Source organism: Lolium rigidum, chromosome 3, assembly GCF_022539505.1.
Source record: "Lolium rigidum isolate FL_2022 chromosome 3, APGP_CSIRO_Lrig_0.1, whole genome shotgun sequence".
Lineage (NCBI taxonomy): Eukaryota > Viridiplantae > Streptophyta > Magnoliopsida > Poales > Poaceae > Lolium > Lolium rigidum.
This window is the reverse complement of record NC_061510.1, coordinates 368,240,570-368,253,453: the sequence shown is the minus strand read 5'-3', so window position 1 is coordinate 368,253,453 and position 12,884 is coordinate 368,240,570. Positions and strand designations below refer to the sequence as shown.

General features: G+C 45.9%; 1 protein-coding gene across 1 annotated transcript; it reads left to right on the top strand.

Annotated features, from left to right (window-relative positions):
* Nucleotides 1-3,628: 3,628 nt before the first annotated feature.
* LOC124700496 (26S proteasome regulatory subunit 7A-like) lies at nucleotides 3,629-6,315 on the top strand. Its single transcript, XM_047232620.1, has 7 exons — nucleotides 3,629-3,792; nucleotides 3,954-4,035; nucleotides 4,262-4,353; nucleotides 4,474-4,551; nucleotides 4,643-4,704; nucleotides 5,339-6,060; nucleotides 6,158-6,315. The coding sequence occupies exons 1-7, from the start codon at nucleotides 3,721-3,723 to the stop codon at nucleotides 6,313-6,315; spliced, it is 1,266 nt and encodes a 421-aa protein (XP_047088576.1). The 5' UTR covers nucleotides 3,629-3,720.
* The last annotated feature ends 6,569 nt before the right edge of the window (nucleotides 6,316-12,884 follow it).

The following is a 12,884-nucleotide window of genomic DNA, read 5'->3' as shown; positions in this document are numbered from 1 at the left end:
ATAATACAAGCAACAGAAATAAAAGCTATACTATTTTTTTTGGATTTTCGATATAAAATGCAAACAAGATAAAAATAAAATATGCAAGCAAAACAATAACAGAGTAAAAGAGTTGAGAGTGAGAGACTCCCCTCGCAGAAGAGATGCTTTTCTGCCCGGCAACGACGCCAGAAAAAGTCTTTGTTGGGCGCGGAGTTGATGAAGGAGAATTTATGCGCAACGTTGATTAGAACCCAAAGAGGAAGGTATGATGAGCAAAACAGGAAGTTTTCCCTCAGTAAGAAAACAAGGTTTATCGACCAGTAGGAGAAAACGTTCTCTCCCGAGGTGTTGCGAACCAAATCGTGGCAGGGCGCACTGCCGGCGTCAGCAGCAACGTGGAGACCTGCACACAAACAACCAAGTACTTTGTCACCAACTTCCAGCGAGGTTGTTAAGCTCACTGGTTTTGCTGAAACAAAGGATTAAATGAACCGTGTGGAAGAAGAATTTTTTGCAGAGAACAGAACAGAAAAATGTTGTAGAAGATTGCAATTAAAAGAAGAAGGACCGGGTCCACAGTTCACTAGAGGCGCCTCCCCAATAAAATAAATATATACTGGGTAAACAAATTACAGATGGAAAATTGACAAATAGCGATTCTACGCTAATGGTTGGTGCAGAGTACATGCTATGAAAGTATGTGTGCATTACAACAATATACATAGACCGTAATCCAACTGCATCTATGACTAATAATCCACCTTCAGGATTGCATCCGCGACACCCTCCAGTATTAAGTTCCAAGCAACAGACTATCGCTTTAAAGTAAACGATGAAACTACCCTTGAATAGAACACCGTTGTTTTCTCCCTAGTAGCAACAACACATCTACAACCATAGAGAACAAGGTCACTTCCCATGGTTAAATAGAGGCATGAACCCACTATCGAGCATAAATACTCCCTCTTGGAGTCGCTAGCATCTACTTGGCCAGAGCATCTACTAGAAACGGAGAGCATGCAAGATCATGATAACATAATACATAATCTCAACCAAAGGAATCTCTCTATAAATCGGATCCACATTAAACCAACATGTAGCAATTACAAATAGATGATATTGATCATGTTAGGCAACTCACAAGATCTATACATGAAGCACAACAAGGAGAGGACAGCCATCTAGCTACTACTATGGACCTATAGTCCCGTGGAGGACTACTCACGCATCACCTCGGATTAAGACATGGCGATGTAGAGGCCTCCGGTGGCGATTTCCCTCTCTGGCATGGTGCCGAGATGGACTGCAGAACCCTCCCGAACTAGGGTTTCGGTTGACGGCGGCGTCGGAACTTTTCGTGGATGGAGGCTCGGGTCCCTGGGGTTTTTCCCGATACGAGGAATAAATAGGCGGAAGGGCGGAGCAAACAAGGTGACGAGGCGCGAGTACATGGGCCAGGCGTGGCCAAGGGTGGGGTCGCGCCTGCCCTATGTACTGCCACGTGGCAGCTCTCCTGCGTGTGTCCTTCTGGCTCCTTCGTCCCGGAAAAATAAGACTCTGGACTTCTGTTTCGTCCAATTTTGAGAAACTTCCATGTACAACTTTTCTGAAACACAAAAACAGCAGAAAACAGGAACTAGCACTGCGGCACTGCGTTAATAGGTTAGTCCCAGAAAATGCTAAAAAGTGTGGAAAAGTGCACATAAAACATATAAGAATTGTAGCAAAACAAGCATGGAGCATCAAAAATTATAGATACATTTGGGACATATCAACATCCCCAAGCTTAACTCCTGCTCGTCCTCGAGTAGGTAAGTGATAACAAACAAATAATTTTTTAGGTGACATGCTGTCACAATACTTTCATCAATCTAAGTTTAAAAGCAAACATAGCTGGAATCATAGAATCCTAACATAAGCATGATAGATATAATCAAACAATGAAACTTAATAACCATGCTAAAACATGAATAGTAATCAAACAAAAGAAAATGTATAAGGTGCATGGAAAACAAAGTGATTGTCAATAGCATAGCATAGATACATAATAAAGTGGCACAAATTTGTCTTGTGTCTCCTCCTGGCCCCCACTATAGCGAGGTCGGCGATTGAATGTGCCAACCCTGGATCTTCCCGGCTGCTCGACAGGGGCTTTCCCCCCTTGTTGACCATAAGCTCGCGCCCTGTGGCGTTTCTCCGGGCTTACAACCTCAACGTAGTCATAACGTTGGTCCCTTCCGCCAGTGCGAGTGGAGCTCGAGTACTCCTGGTCCTGTGTCCAGCTCCTTCTTGGTGGTATATCACGAACAGATATACCCTCCCTTTGGCGTATGTCTGAGCCGAACGATCTACTCCCATAGCTACTAGCAGATACAGACGGCCTTGCCGGTGGCGGAGGCTTGTAGTTTCTAGATGGGGAGGCACGCAACCACTCACCCCATTGCTGCCCTGCATCTTCTTCAGCCTGACACTTTTCCTCGGGTGCACCAAACAACCACAATCAAAGCAGAAGTGTGGTACTTTCTCATATTTCAGATCAAACCATTTCCCAACCTCTTCGTCCTTGGACTCCTTCGGGTTAACTCCCCGCACCAGCGGCTAGTTAACTTTACAGAGGCCCTAATCCTCAAGTCTTTTCCCCATGCAATACCATCTTCATCAATGTATTTTCCGACCCAGTTACCGATCAGTTCACCATAGGCTCTGTTCATCATATCCATCGGCAAGTCAAGCACACGAACCCAGATATCCAGCGAATCAAAGACCATGTCCGATGGGCAGATGGATCCGTCATAGTCCTTTATCAGAACGACGTTGAAGTCGAACTGCCAGGGCCCTCCTTTCTTGACATGCTTCCATTCGCCCTCCGACGAGAAATGAACCACAAACCGATTATTCCCAATGTCACGGAACTACGCAGATCGGTGCAAACCCCACGCCTTTTGCATTGCCCGTTCCAGCGCTCCAATCACCAGTTTACGAGGAGAGCATACCTTGCCAACGATCGTCCACTTTGGGCGAGGGGCTTGTGGCGCATTGCCGCTCTTGATCACCAGCCCTGTGGCCTCCTTATCTGTCAACAGCAGGTCACCCATCTTCGCTGACAGTCCCGCAGCCAACTCATCCGCGCCAGATTTCACCGGCGATCGGGCCCCTCACTGGAGTTCTAGCCGACGAAGCCATCTCGAACCCTACCGCCGCACTCCTGGAGACACGGCGGATCGGGAGCCTAGCTACACGCGATCGCCTCCCCGATCGCCCTAGGAGAAACTTCTGCTCTTGGTGGACCTACGTTGTGAATACCCCGTTTCTGGTAGTGTAGTGTGGGACGCTATTGCCACGTCACGCAGCACCTCCTGCCGTGTCGTACAGCCGATAGAGCCGTCCTTTTCCAAACTCGGAGCGGGGACACACCATGCAGCGTATCCTTTATTTCCTTGGCAAAATTTGGTAGGTGTCCCACTAGATAAGTTAGTTGCTAGCTGAATCATAGTCGGATACTAGCATGTTTGGTTTTTCCTTTCCGAGTCGCACGTGAGTCTGATATCTGCAGCACTTTATAAGCAGAGCAGTCCATGGTCTGTAATCACCAGAATCGAGAGCGAGTTTTCCTTTGTCCGGCAACCTTGAGCGACTTCGTTCCGTCGTCCAGCCAAACCGAGCAGATTTCGAAGGGCCGAGTTCCAACTTCCAACAAACCGTCAGCAGCCGCTCGAGGTTGAAGTAGGGAGCGCAGCCATGTCTCCCGAGCCCGACGAGAAGAACCCCCGGCCACTCGACGAGGACGACATCGCTCTCCTCAAGACCTACGTGAGTGCCTGCAGGATTAATCTATCTATTTATTCGTAGTCTAGAAGTCTTGGCCATCTGAACTTGTTCAGACGCGAGGATTTCGTCCTGTGGCTTTAGATTTTTGGTTGATGAATTTCGTGACTGAAACTTCTGATTTTGGATGATTTTTGGTCTATCAGGGGTTAGGCCCGTACTCGGCAAGCATCAAGAAGGTCGAGAAGGGGATAAAAGAGAAGGCCAAGACGATCAATGACCTTTGTGGTACGTGCTGATTGAAATACTCCTTTTTAACTTATCGTGGATTTAGGGTTAGGTGTACTAGTTATTATTTTCTTGGGAGGAAGATACTCAACTTAATTCCACGCTGAAACGTAATGTCCAATTTGTCACTAGTTAATGAGATTTCTAGTCGGTGTGTGCAGTTACATATTTCATTGCGCCTTGTTGCGTCAATCTCATCTCAACTGCAAGTTTCGTTGAATTGCAGGGATAAAGGAGTCGGATACTGGATTGGCTCAACCAAGCGAATGGGATCTTGTATCAGATAAAAAGGTGATGCAGGAAGAGCAGCCATTGCAGGTGAATTAGCATGAATTTCACAAATCCTTTTTTTAGCTTCAGGCAGTCAATCTCAAATGCATAAAATTGGTTATTTCCCATGGTCTTCCTCATAGCAGCGTTTTCTTTTCTGTTATGAAGGCTGCAAGATGCACGAAGATCATAAATCCTAATACTGACGACGCAAAATATGTCATAAATGTCAAACAAATTGCAAAGGTACGTTAATATAATGTTACAGCAAGCCAATCATGCATCCAGGTAGTTCAACTCTGATGTCATTGTGATGTTCTCTTTTTGGATTCTGCAGTTTGTTGTCGGGCTAGGGGACAAGGTTTCACCAACTGATATTGAGGAAGGAATGCGAGTTGGGTAAGTTTCTTGTTTGTATACCCTATATTTTTTCTTGCAGCAGTGGAAATATTATGATATGTTTTGTTGTTTACACGAAGCAACTTTCACTCGACTTATTATATTCCTAGGCGCAATTAATCCGATCTTTAACTAAACTATAGAGCAAAGTTTGATAATAGTTAGTACTATTTCGTGGGAAGTATTTAAGATTATTCTTAACTTACCTTTTTGTTAGTTAGCATGGTTAAGCACTAGAATTTTGTGCAAACAGTTGTTGGCCTCTTTTCTGTGTGATCAGCATGTAATATACGTTTTACAGCTTGAGAAAATATTAGCATATGTTGTGTACAGTGTCCGCGTGTGTTATAATTTATGTAAAGCATAATAACTGAGTTTATGGGATTTTGTGGTGGTCTAAGGGAGGATTGCTTAGCAAAGTATCAGTCCTCAGATCAGTTATGTTTCACCTTAACTTAGCCGGACATTCTTATACCCCACATACAAATTATTGTGTTCCGGGAAATGAAAACAATTCTAGGTTTACAGGATCTCAGTGCTTTACACATAAGTTGTTTGCAATGTATTCTTGGATCAATTGAAAAGCCATACCATCTACTATTCTAGGCTGATTCTCATCCTGTGTGCTATGCAGAGTTGACCGTAACAAGTACCAGATTCAAATTCCTCTGCCACCCAAGATCGACCCAAGTGTCACTATGATGACCGTCGAAGAAAAGCCGGATGTCACATACAACGATGTTGGTGGATGCAAGGCGCAGATTGAGAAAATGCGTGAGGTTGTCGAGCTTCCTATGTTGCACCCTGAAAAGTTTGTGAAGCTCGGCATCGACCCTCCTAAGGGAGTCCTGTGCTATGGCCCTCCCGGAACTGGGAAGACCCTTCTCGCCAGGGCAGTAGCCAACCGAACGGACGCTTGCTTTATCCGCGTGATAGGAAGCGAGCTGGTCCAAAAGTATGTTGGTGAAGGGGCACGGATGGTCCGGGAGCTCTTCGAGATGGCGAGGTCAAAGAAGGCATGCATCATCTTCTTTGATGAGGTTGATGCCATCGGTGGCGCTCGCTTCGACGATGGTGCTGGGGGCGACAACGAGGTCCAACGCACCATGCTCGAGATCGTGAACCAGCTTGACGGTTTTGATGCTCGAGGCAACATCAAGGTGCTAATGGCGACCAACAGGCCTGACACCTTGGACCCTGCGCTGCTTCGTCCTGGGCGGCTGGACAGGAAGGTTGAGTTTGGATTGCCGGATCTTGAGGGACGCACTCAGATCTTCAATATCCATACCCGGACCATGAACTGTGAGCGGGGCATCCGGTTTGAGCTGCTGGCTCGCCTTTGCCCCAACTCCACCGGTAAGTGTCTGCTACTCTGCACGACGGAGTTCATATGATCTGGCTAGCTTCCATGTTTGTCTGTGTCATCCCGGTCTTTTGCTTCCGTGTGTTGTAGGTGCTGATATCAGAAGTGTGTGCACGGAAGCCGGCATGTACGCCATCCGTGCGCGTAGGAAGACGGTCACGGAGAAGGACTTCCTGGACGCTGTGGACAAGGTCGTCAAGGGATACAAAAAGTTCAGTGCCACGCCCAAGTACATGGTCTACAACTAGGGGCGGCCTGGCCGGTGTAACAGATTGTTGCTTGTTACATACTGTCTCAGATGTTGCTCTCAATTGTATCTTTAGAATATTGAAATGTCAAATTGAAAGGATGAGATCTCACTGCTTCGTGATTACTACTACATCATGACTTGGACGTAACTAGATCCAATGGCAACTACTTTGAAAAAGGGCCAGCTACACTAAGGGAAAACAGCTCGTTGCCGTGCGACGAGTTGCACGGAAAAAGCCCCATATGCGCGGCAAAGGCTTCGCCGTGTGATGCCGCATGGCAAACATCGCACGGAAATGATTTTGACGTCAACGAGATCTTTGCCATGCGGCTCGCCTATGTTGCATGGAAAAGGCTTTGTCGTGCGCCCAGCTCATTATCATCCGTCCGCATCGTTGCCGAGCAAGCGTGCTTTGCTGTGCGGTCTATTTACTTTGTCGTGCGCCACGGCGTTGCCGTGCACCGTGGGGTTGCCGTGCGCAGCGGCATTGCCGTGCGCATCACGTCTGCCGTACAGATGCCTTTGCCGTGCGTTGGCACCTTTGCCGTGCGCCGCGTGTCGCCGTGACCCTCTCTTTGCCGTGCGCCCTAGCCCCAAACCGCACGGCAAAGATTTGCAGCACGCCCCAATTGGCTCCCAGGAGCACAGCTGCGCGCCATGTGGCGCCTTTGCCGTGTGTGTGCACACGGCAAAGTGACCAAATGTCCTTTGCTGTGTGCATACACGCGGGCAAATGCCCTAGTAATTTTCAGGTTTTGCTGTTTTTTATTATTTCCTGCACATAATTCAATATATATGATATATATCCTCAACAACAATATGTGTAGCACTTCAAGAACATATAACAAATATATATAGTCCATACAAGTGCATGGAGAGTCCATACAAGTAAATTACAACGACACCAAGTGCATATTCGAGCAAGTGCATACAATCCAAGAATTATAAGTGCATAGTCGAACAACCACAAGGAAAAGCATGATGACAAGTTCATAGAATCCATGTTATCAACCTTGTCCTCCTCCATTGCTTTCCATGGCATCATCGTCATTGCTTTGTCGTTCTCCTACAAGGTGAAAAGGAAAGCATGGCATGAGAATTGAACATCGTGGCATTCATTTAGCATTTGCATGTTGACATGGAATTGAACAAGCATGGCTCCATGGCTACACTTCAACAAGTACTAGCATTTGCATATTGACATGGAATTGAACATGGTGGCATGGAATGGCTAAATTTACAAGTGTCATGTCATTCTACAACCTAGAAGCGCGTTGGGCACAAGTGTAGGAGGAGTCACCGGGGATCAGGTTCCGGATGATGTTCGTGTTGTTTATGGTGAAAGGTGTCACCGGGCTCTTAGTGGACGATGTCTGGATGAGCGGCACGTTCGGCATCATCTGTGAAGGCCCCTGCATCTGCTGCTGGTGATATGATTAGTCAATAAGACAAGAGAAAATAAGATGGAGATATGGAGTTAACCACTTACCCACGGCAAGGAGAAAGGAGGAAGAGGAAGACCACTCCCCGGTGGAGAAGATAGATTGGCTTGGCTCATCATCCAGCTCATCTGTTGCTGGTGTTGCTGCATCATCTGTGCCTGCTGCTGCTGGTAGTCCCTAACATGCTGCTCCAGATGCGCCTGCCGCTCCTGGGCCTCTTGTTCCCTTACTGCCGTCTCGACCTACGTTGTGTTACCGCGATGTCATTAACATTTCAATGAAAAGCATGTAAAGAAACATAGAGGACCGAGGAACATACCTGTAGCCGCTTGACAGCTAGATCCGAAGCCCGTGGCCGGGTATCTACCTGAGGCTGGCCGCTCTTACGACCAGGATGGATCTGGCGGAGAGATGGAACAGTCGATGGGTCGATGCACCCTTCACCAAGCCATATGCGGCCATGCTTCATGCCTTCTCCCTCAAGCACCGCCACCTCAACGTCAAAGTCCTCAGCCCTTGGGTTGGAGCTCTCACCGTGCTTCTGCTTGAACTTCGAGAACAACGCCGTACACTGGGTCTCGGATTGCTCATTAACCCATAAGGACCCCGTCTCAGGATGCGGCGTCTTCCTTTGCTTCATCTTTTTTATAAAGCTAAAGACGTTCGGCTTCGCCCCTGTCCTGACTTTCTGCAAAAGAGAACATGTAATTAAGTGAAGTGGCACACCCATGCAGATTTAACAATATATAATGTGAATACAAAGAATGAAGGAACCATTTGCTCACCTCGGCCTGCATGTGAAGAGAGATGGGGATACTACCTTGGATATGCGATCCACCTCGCATCTCTTCCCGCTTCAGCTTGCCCTCATCGTGCTTGTTGAGGTACTAGGGCATGTCCACCACATGACCATCGCCACAAAGCACTTGTGGTCATTGCCGACGTACTGAGGAGGGTTCTACATACACAAGATAGACCCATTATGGTAATATAAACTACATGGCGATAAAGTAATCAATAACACATAAATGCAAATACCCGAAGGTACTGCCACAGTGCCATGAGCGTGTCCCGAGCATCCTCCTTAGACAATGAACGAAGCGGTCAACGTGCCAGTTGCGGACGCACTGAACATGTGCCTCGTAGTGCATGCCAGTTACCCTCGTCCTTGCCATCTCGTGTAGGACATCATCACATGCAAGTTCCTTACCCTCGGCCCTCGAGAAGTATTTCAGCAACCATGCACATAGGTAAAACAACGTGCATTAATGCACCTATTGTCAACCAAGGAGTGTTTGAATGCTAATAAGTCAAAAGTCACGTACCCATAATTTGCGAACAACCAACTCCTTCATGTTGGCGTACTTCCAATGAGGATCTGGCGCGAGCCTGAAGTGCGCCCACCTCCAAGCTACGTCACAGCCACCAGTAGGGAGATTGACAATCCCAGCGAAATACTTTCTAAGTAGGCCCCCAACGATGTTCGCGTAGCCACGTGGCGGCTTCCTCAATGGATCTTCAAACTTGAACGAACTGCACAATGAAACGACAACATCAATATATATGTGAAAGAAAATTCGATAATGATAAAATTGCAATAACAAAATGACAAAATTAGCATGTACCTCCTTCCAGCGGGCTCTAGAACAACATCGTTGTAGGGCCACGTTCTCAGCGATGGGAGCCGTGTTTTCCCACGCTGATATGGCTTCTTATCACGTGGCCTCAGCCTCTCCTCAGCTGCAGCGTAGTGCTCCTCCGCCGGCGCTTCCCAAACTAGGCTTGCATCAAGCTCAAACGATAAGTCCCCCAAGCCCTCATCCTCCGAGAGGTCCTCCTCGTCCCCTCCTCTTCCTCCTCCCCACCCCCATGCTGCATGTCCTCCCCACCCTCCTCCTCCTCCCAACCCCCGTGCTGCTCTGGGTCACTCACATCCTCCACCTCATCATCATCCTCGGCTACGAGAGGGGGCTAGGACTAGGAGTGAGTGCCCACGTCGTATTATTCCTACGTGCCCACCGTGGGGGAGAGATAGGAGGGGGGCTAGGAGGGGAAGGAGCTCAGCGTGCCCGACTCGAAGAAGTTGTTGGAGATATGCCCAAGAGGCAATAATAAAGTGGTTATTATAATATCTTTGTGTTTATGATAAATGTTTGCATACCATGCTATAATTGTATTAACCGAAACATTGATACATGTGTGTTATGTAAACAACAAGGAGTCCCTAGTAAGCCTCTTGTATAACTGCTTGTGACGGTAAAGCACTCGTCCGTTGGGAACCCCAAGAGGAAGGTGTGATGCGTACAGCGGCGATTTTTTCCTCAGAAAGAAACCAAGGTTATCGAATCCAGTAGGAGTCAAGAAGCACGTTGAAGATTGATGGTGGCGGAGTGTAGTGCGGCGCAACACCAGGGATTCCGGCGCCAACGTGGAACCTGCACAACACAATCCAAGTACTTTGCCCCAACTTAACAGTGAGGTTGTCAATCTCACCGGCTTGCTGTAACAAAGGATTAGATGTATAGTATGGAAGTTGATGTTTGCAAAGAACAGTAAGAACAATGTTTGCAGTAGATTGTATTCGATGTAAAGAATGGACCGGGGTCCACAGTTCACTAGTGGTGTCTCTCCGATAAGAATAAGCATGTTGGGTGAACAAATTACAGTTGGGCAATTGACAAATAAAGATGGCATGACAATGCACATACATGTTATGATGAGTAGTGTGAAATTATATTGGGCATTACGACAAATTACATAGACCGCTATCCAGCATGCATCTATGCCTAAAAAGTCCACCTTCAGGTTAGCGTTCGCACCCCTTCTAGTATTAAGTTGCAAACAATAGACAATTGCATTAAGTATGGTGCGTAATGTAATCAACACAAATATCCTTAGACAAAGCATTGATGTTTTATCCCTAGTGGCAACGAGCACAACCACAACCTTAGAACTTTCCGTCACTTGTCCCAGATTAAATGGAGGCATGAACCCACTATCGAGCATAAATACTCCCTCTTGGAGTTACAAGTATCAACTTGGCCAGAGCCTCTACTAGCAACGGAGAGCATGCAAGATCTTAAACAACACATATATAATAGATTGATAATCAACATAACATAGTATTCCATATTCATCGGATCCCAACAAACGCCACATGTAGCATTACAAATAGATGATCTTGATCATGTTAGGCAGCTCACAAGATCCAATAATGATAGCACAATGAGGAGAAGACGACCATCTAGCTACTGTTATGGACCCATAGTCCAGGGGTGAACTACTCACACATCAATTCGAAGGCGATCATGGCGATGAAGAGTCCTCCGGGAGATGATTCCCCTCTCCGGCAGGGTGCTGGAGGCGATCTCCTGAATCCCCCGAGATGGGATTGGTGGCGGCGGCGTCTCTGGAAGGTTTTCCGTATGGTGGCTCTCGGTACTGGGGTGTTCGCGACGAAAGCTTTAAGTAGGCGGAAGGGTAGGTCAGAGGGCGTCACGAGGGCCCCACACGCCAGGGCGGCGCGGCCCCAGCCCAGGCCGCGCGGCCCTGCTGTGTTGGCGCCTCGTGACCCCACTTCGTATCTCCTCCGATCTTCTGGAATCTTCGTGGAAAAATAAGACCCTGGGCGTTGATTTCGTCCAATTCCGAGAATATTTCCTTACTAGGATTTCTGAAACCAAAAATAGCAGAAAACAGCAACTGGCTCTTCGGCATCTTGTCAATAGGTTAGTGCCGAAAAATGCATAAATATGACATAAAGTGTGTATAAAACATGTGTGTATCATCATAAAATGCATAAATATGACATAAAGTGTGTATAAAACATGTGTGTATCATCATAAAACATGGAACATAAGAAATTATAGATACGTTGGAGACATATCAGCATCCCCAAGCTTAGTTCCTACTCGTCCTCGAGTAGGTAAACGATAAAAAGATAATTTCTTAAGTGACATGCTATCATAATCTTGATCAATACTATTGTAAGCATATGTAATGAATGAAGTGATTCGAAGCAATGGTAAATACAATGAATAAACAACTGAACCATATAGAAAAGACTTTTCATGAATAGTACTTTCAAGACAAGCATCAATAAAACTTGCATAAGAGTTAACTCATAAAGCAATAAATTCATAGTAAAGGCATTGAAGCAACACAAAGGAAGATTTAAGTTTCAGGGGTTGCTTTCAACTTGTAACATGTATATCTCATGGATAATTGTCAACATAAAGTAATATGATAATATGCAAGTATGTAAGAATCAATGCACAGTTAACACAAGTGTTTGCTTCTGAGATGGAAGGAAATAGGTAAACTGACTCAACATAAAAGTAGAAGAATGGCCCTTCGCAGAGGGAAGCAGGGATTGCTATATTTGTGCTAGAGCTTTTATTTTGAAAACAAGAAACAATTTTGTCAACGGTAGTAATAAAGCATATGTGTTATGTATAAGATATCTTATAATTTGCAAGCCTCATGCATAGTATACCAATAGTGCCCGCACATTGTCCTAATTAGCTTGGATTACATGGATTATCATTGCAATACATATGTTTTAACCAAGTATCACAAAGGGGTACCTCTATGCCGCCTGTACAAAGGTCTAAGGAGAAAGCTCGCATTGGATTTCTCGCTTTTGATTATTCTCAACTTAGACATCCATACCGGGACAACATAGACAACGGATAATGGACTCCTCTTTAATGCATAAGCATTCAACAACAGATAATATTGTCATAAGAGATTGAGGATTGTTGTCCAAACTGAAACTTCCACCATGGATCATGGCTTTAGTTAGCGGCCCAATGTTCTTCTCTAACAATATGCATGCTCAAACCATTCAAATCATGATAAATCGCCCTTACTTCAGACAAGACGAACATGCATAGCAACTCACATGATATTCAACAAAGGTGAAATAGTTGATGGCGTCCCCAGGAACATGGTTATCGCTCAACAAGCAACTTATAAGAAATAAGTTACATAAGTACATATTCAATACCACAATAGTTTTTAGGCTATTTTTCCCATGAGCTATATATTGCAAAGACAAAGAATGGAATTTTAAAGGTAGCACTCAAGCAATTTACTTTGGAATGGCAGAGAAATACCATGTAGT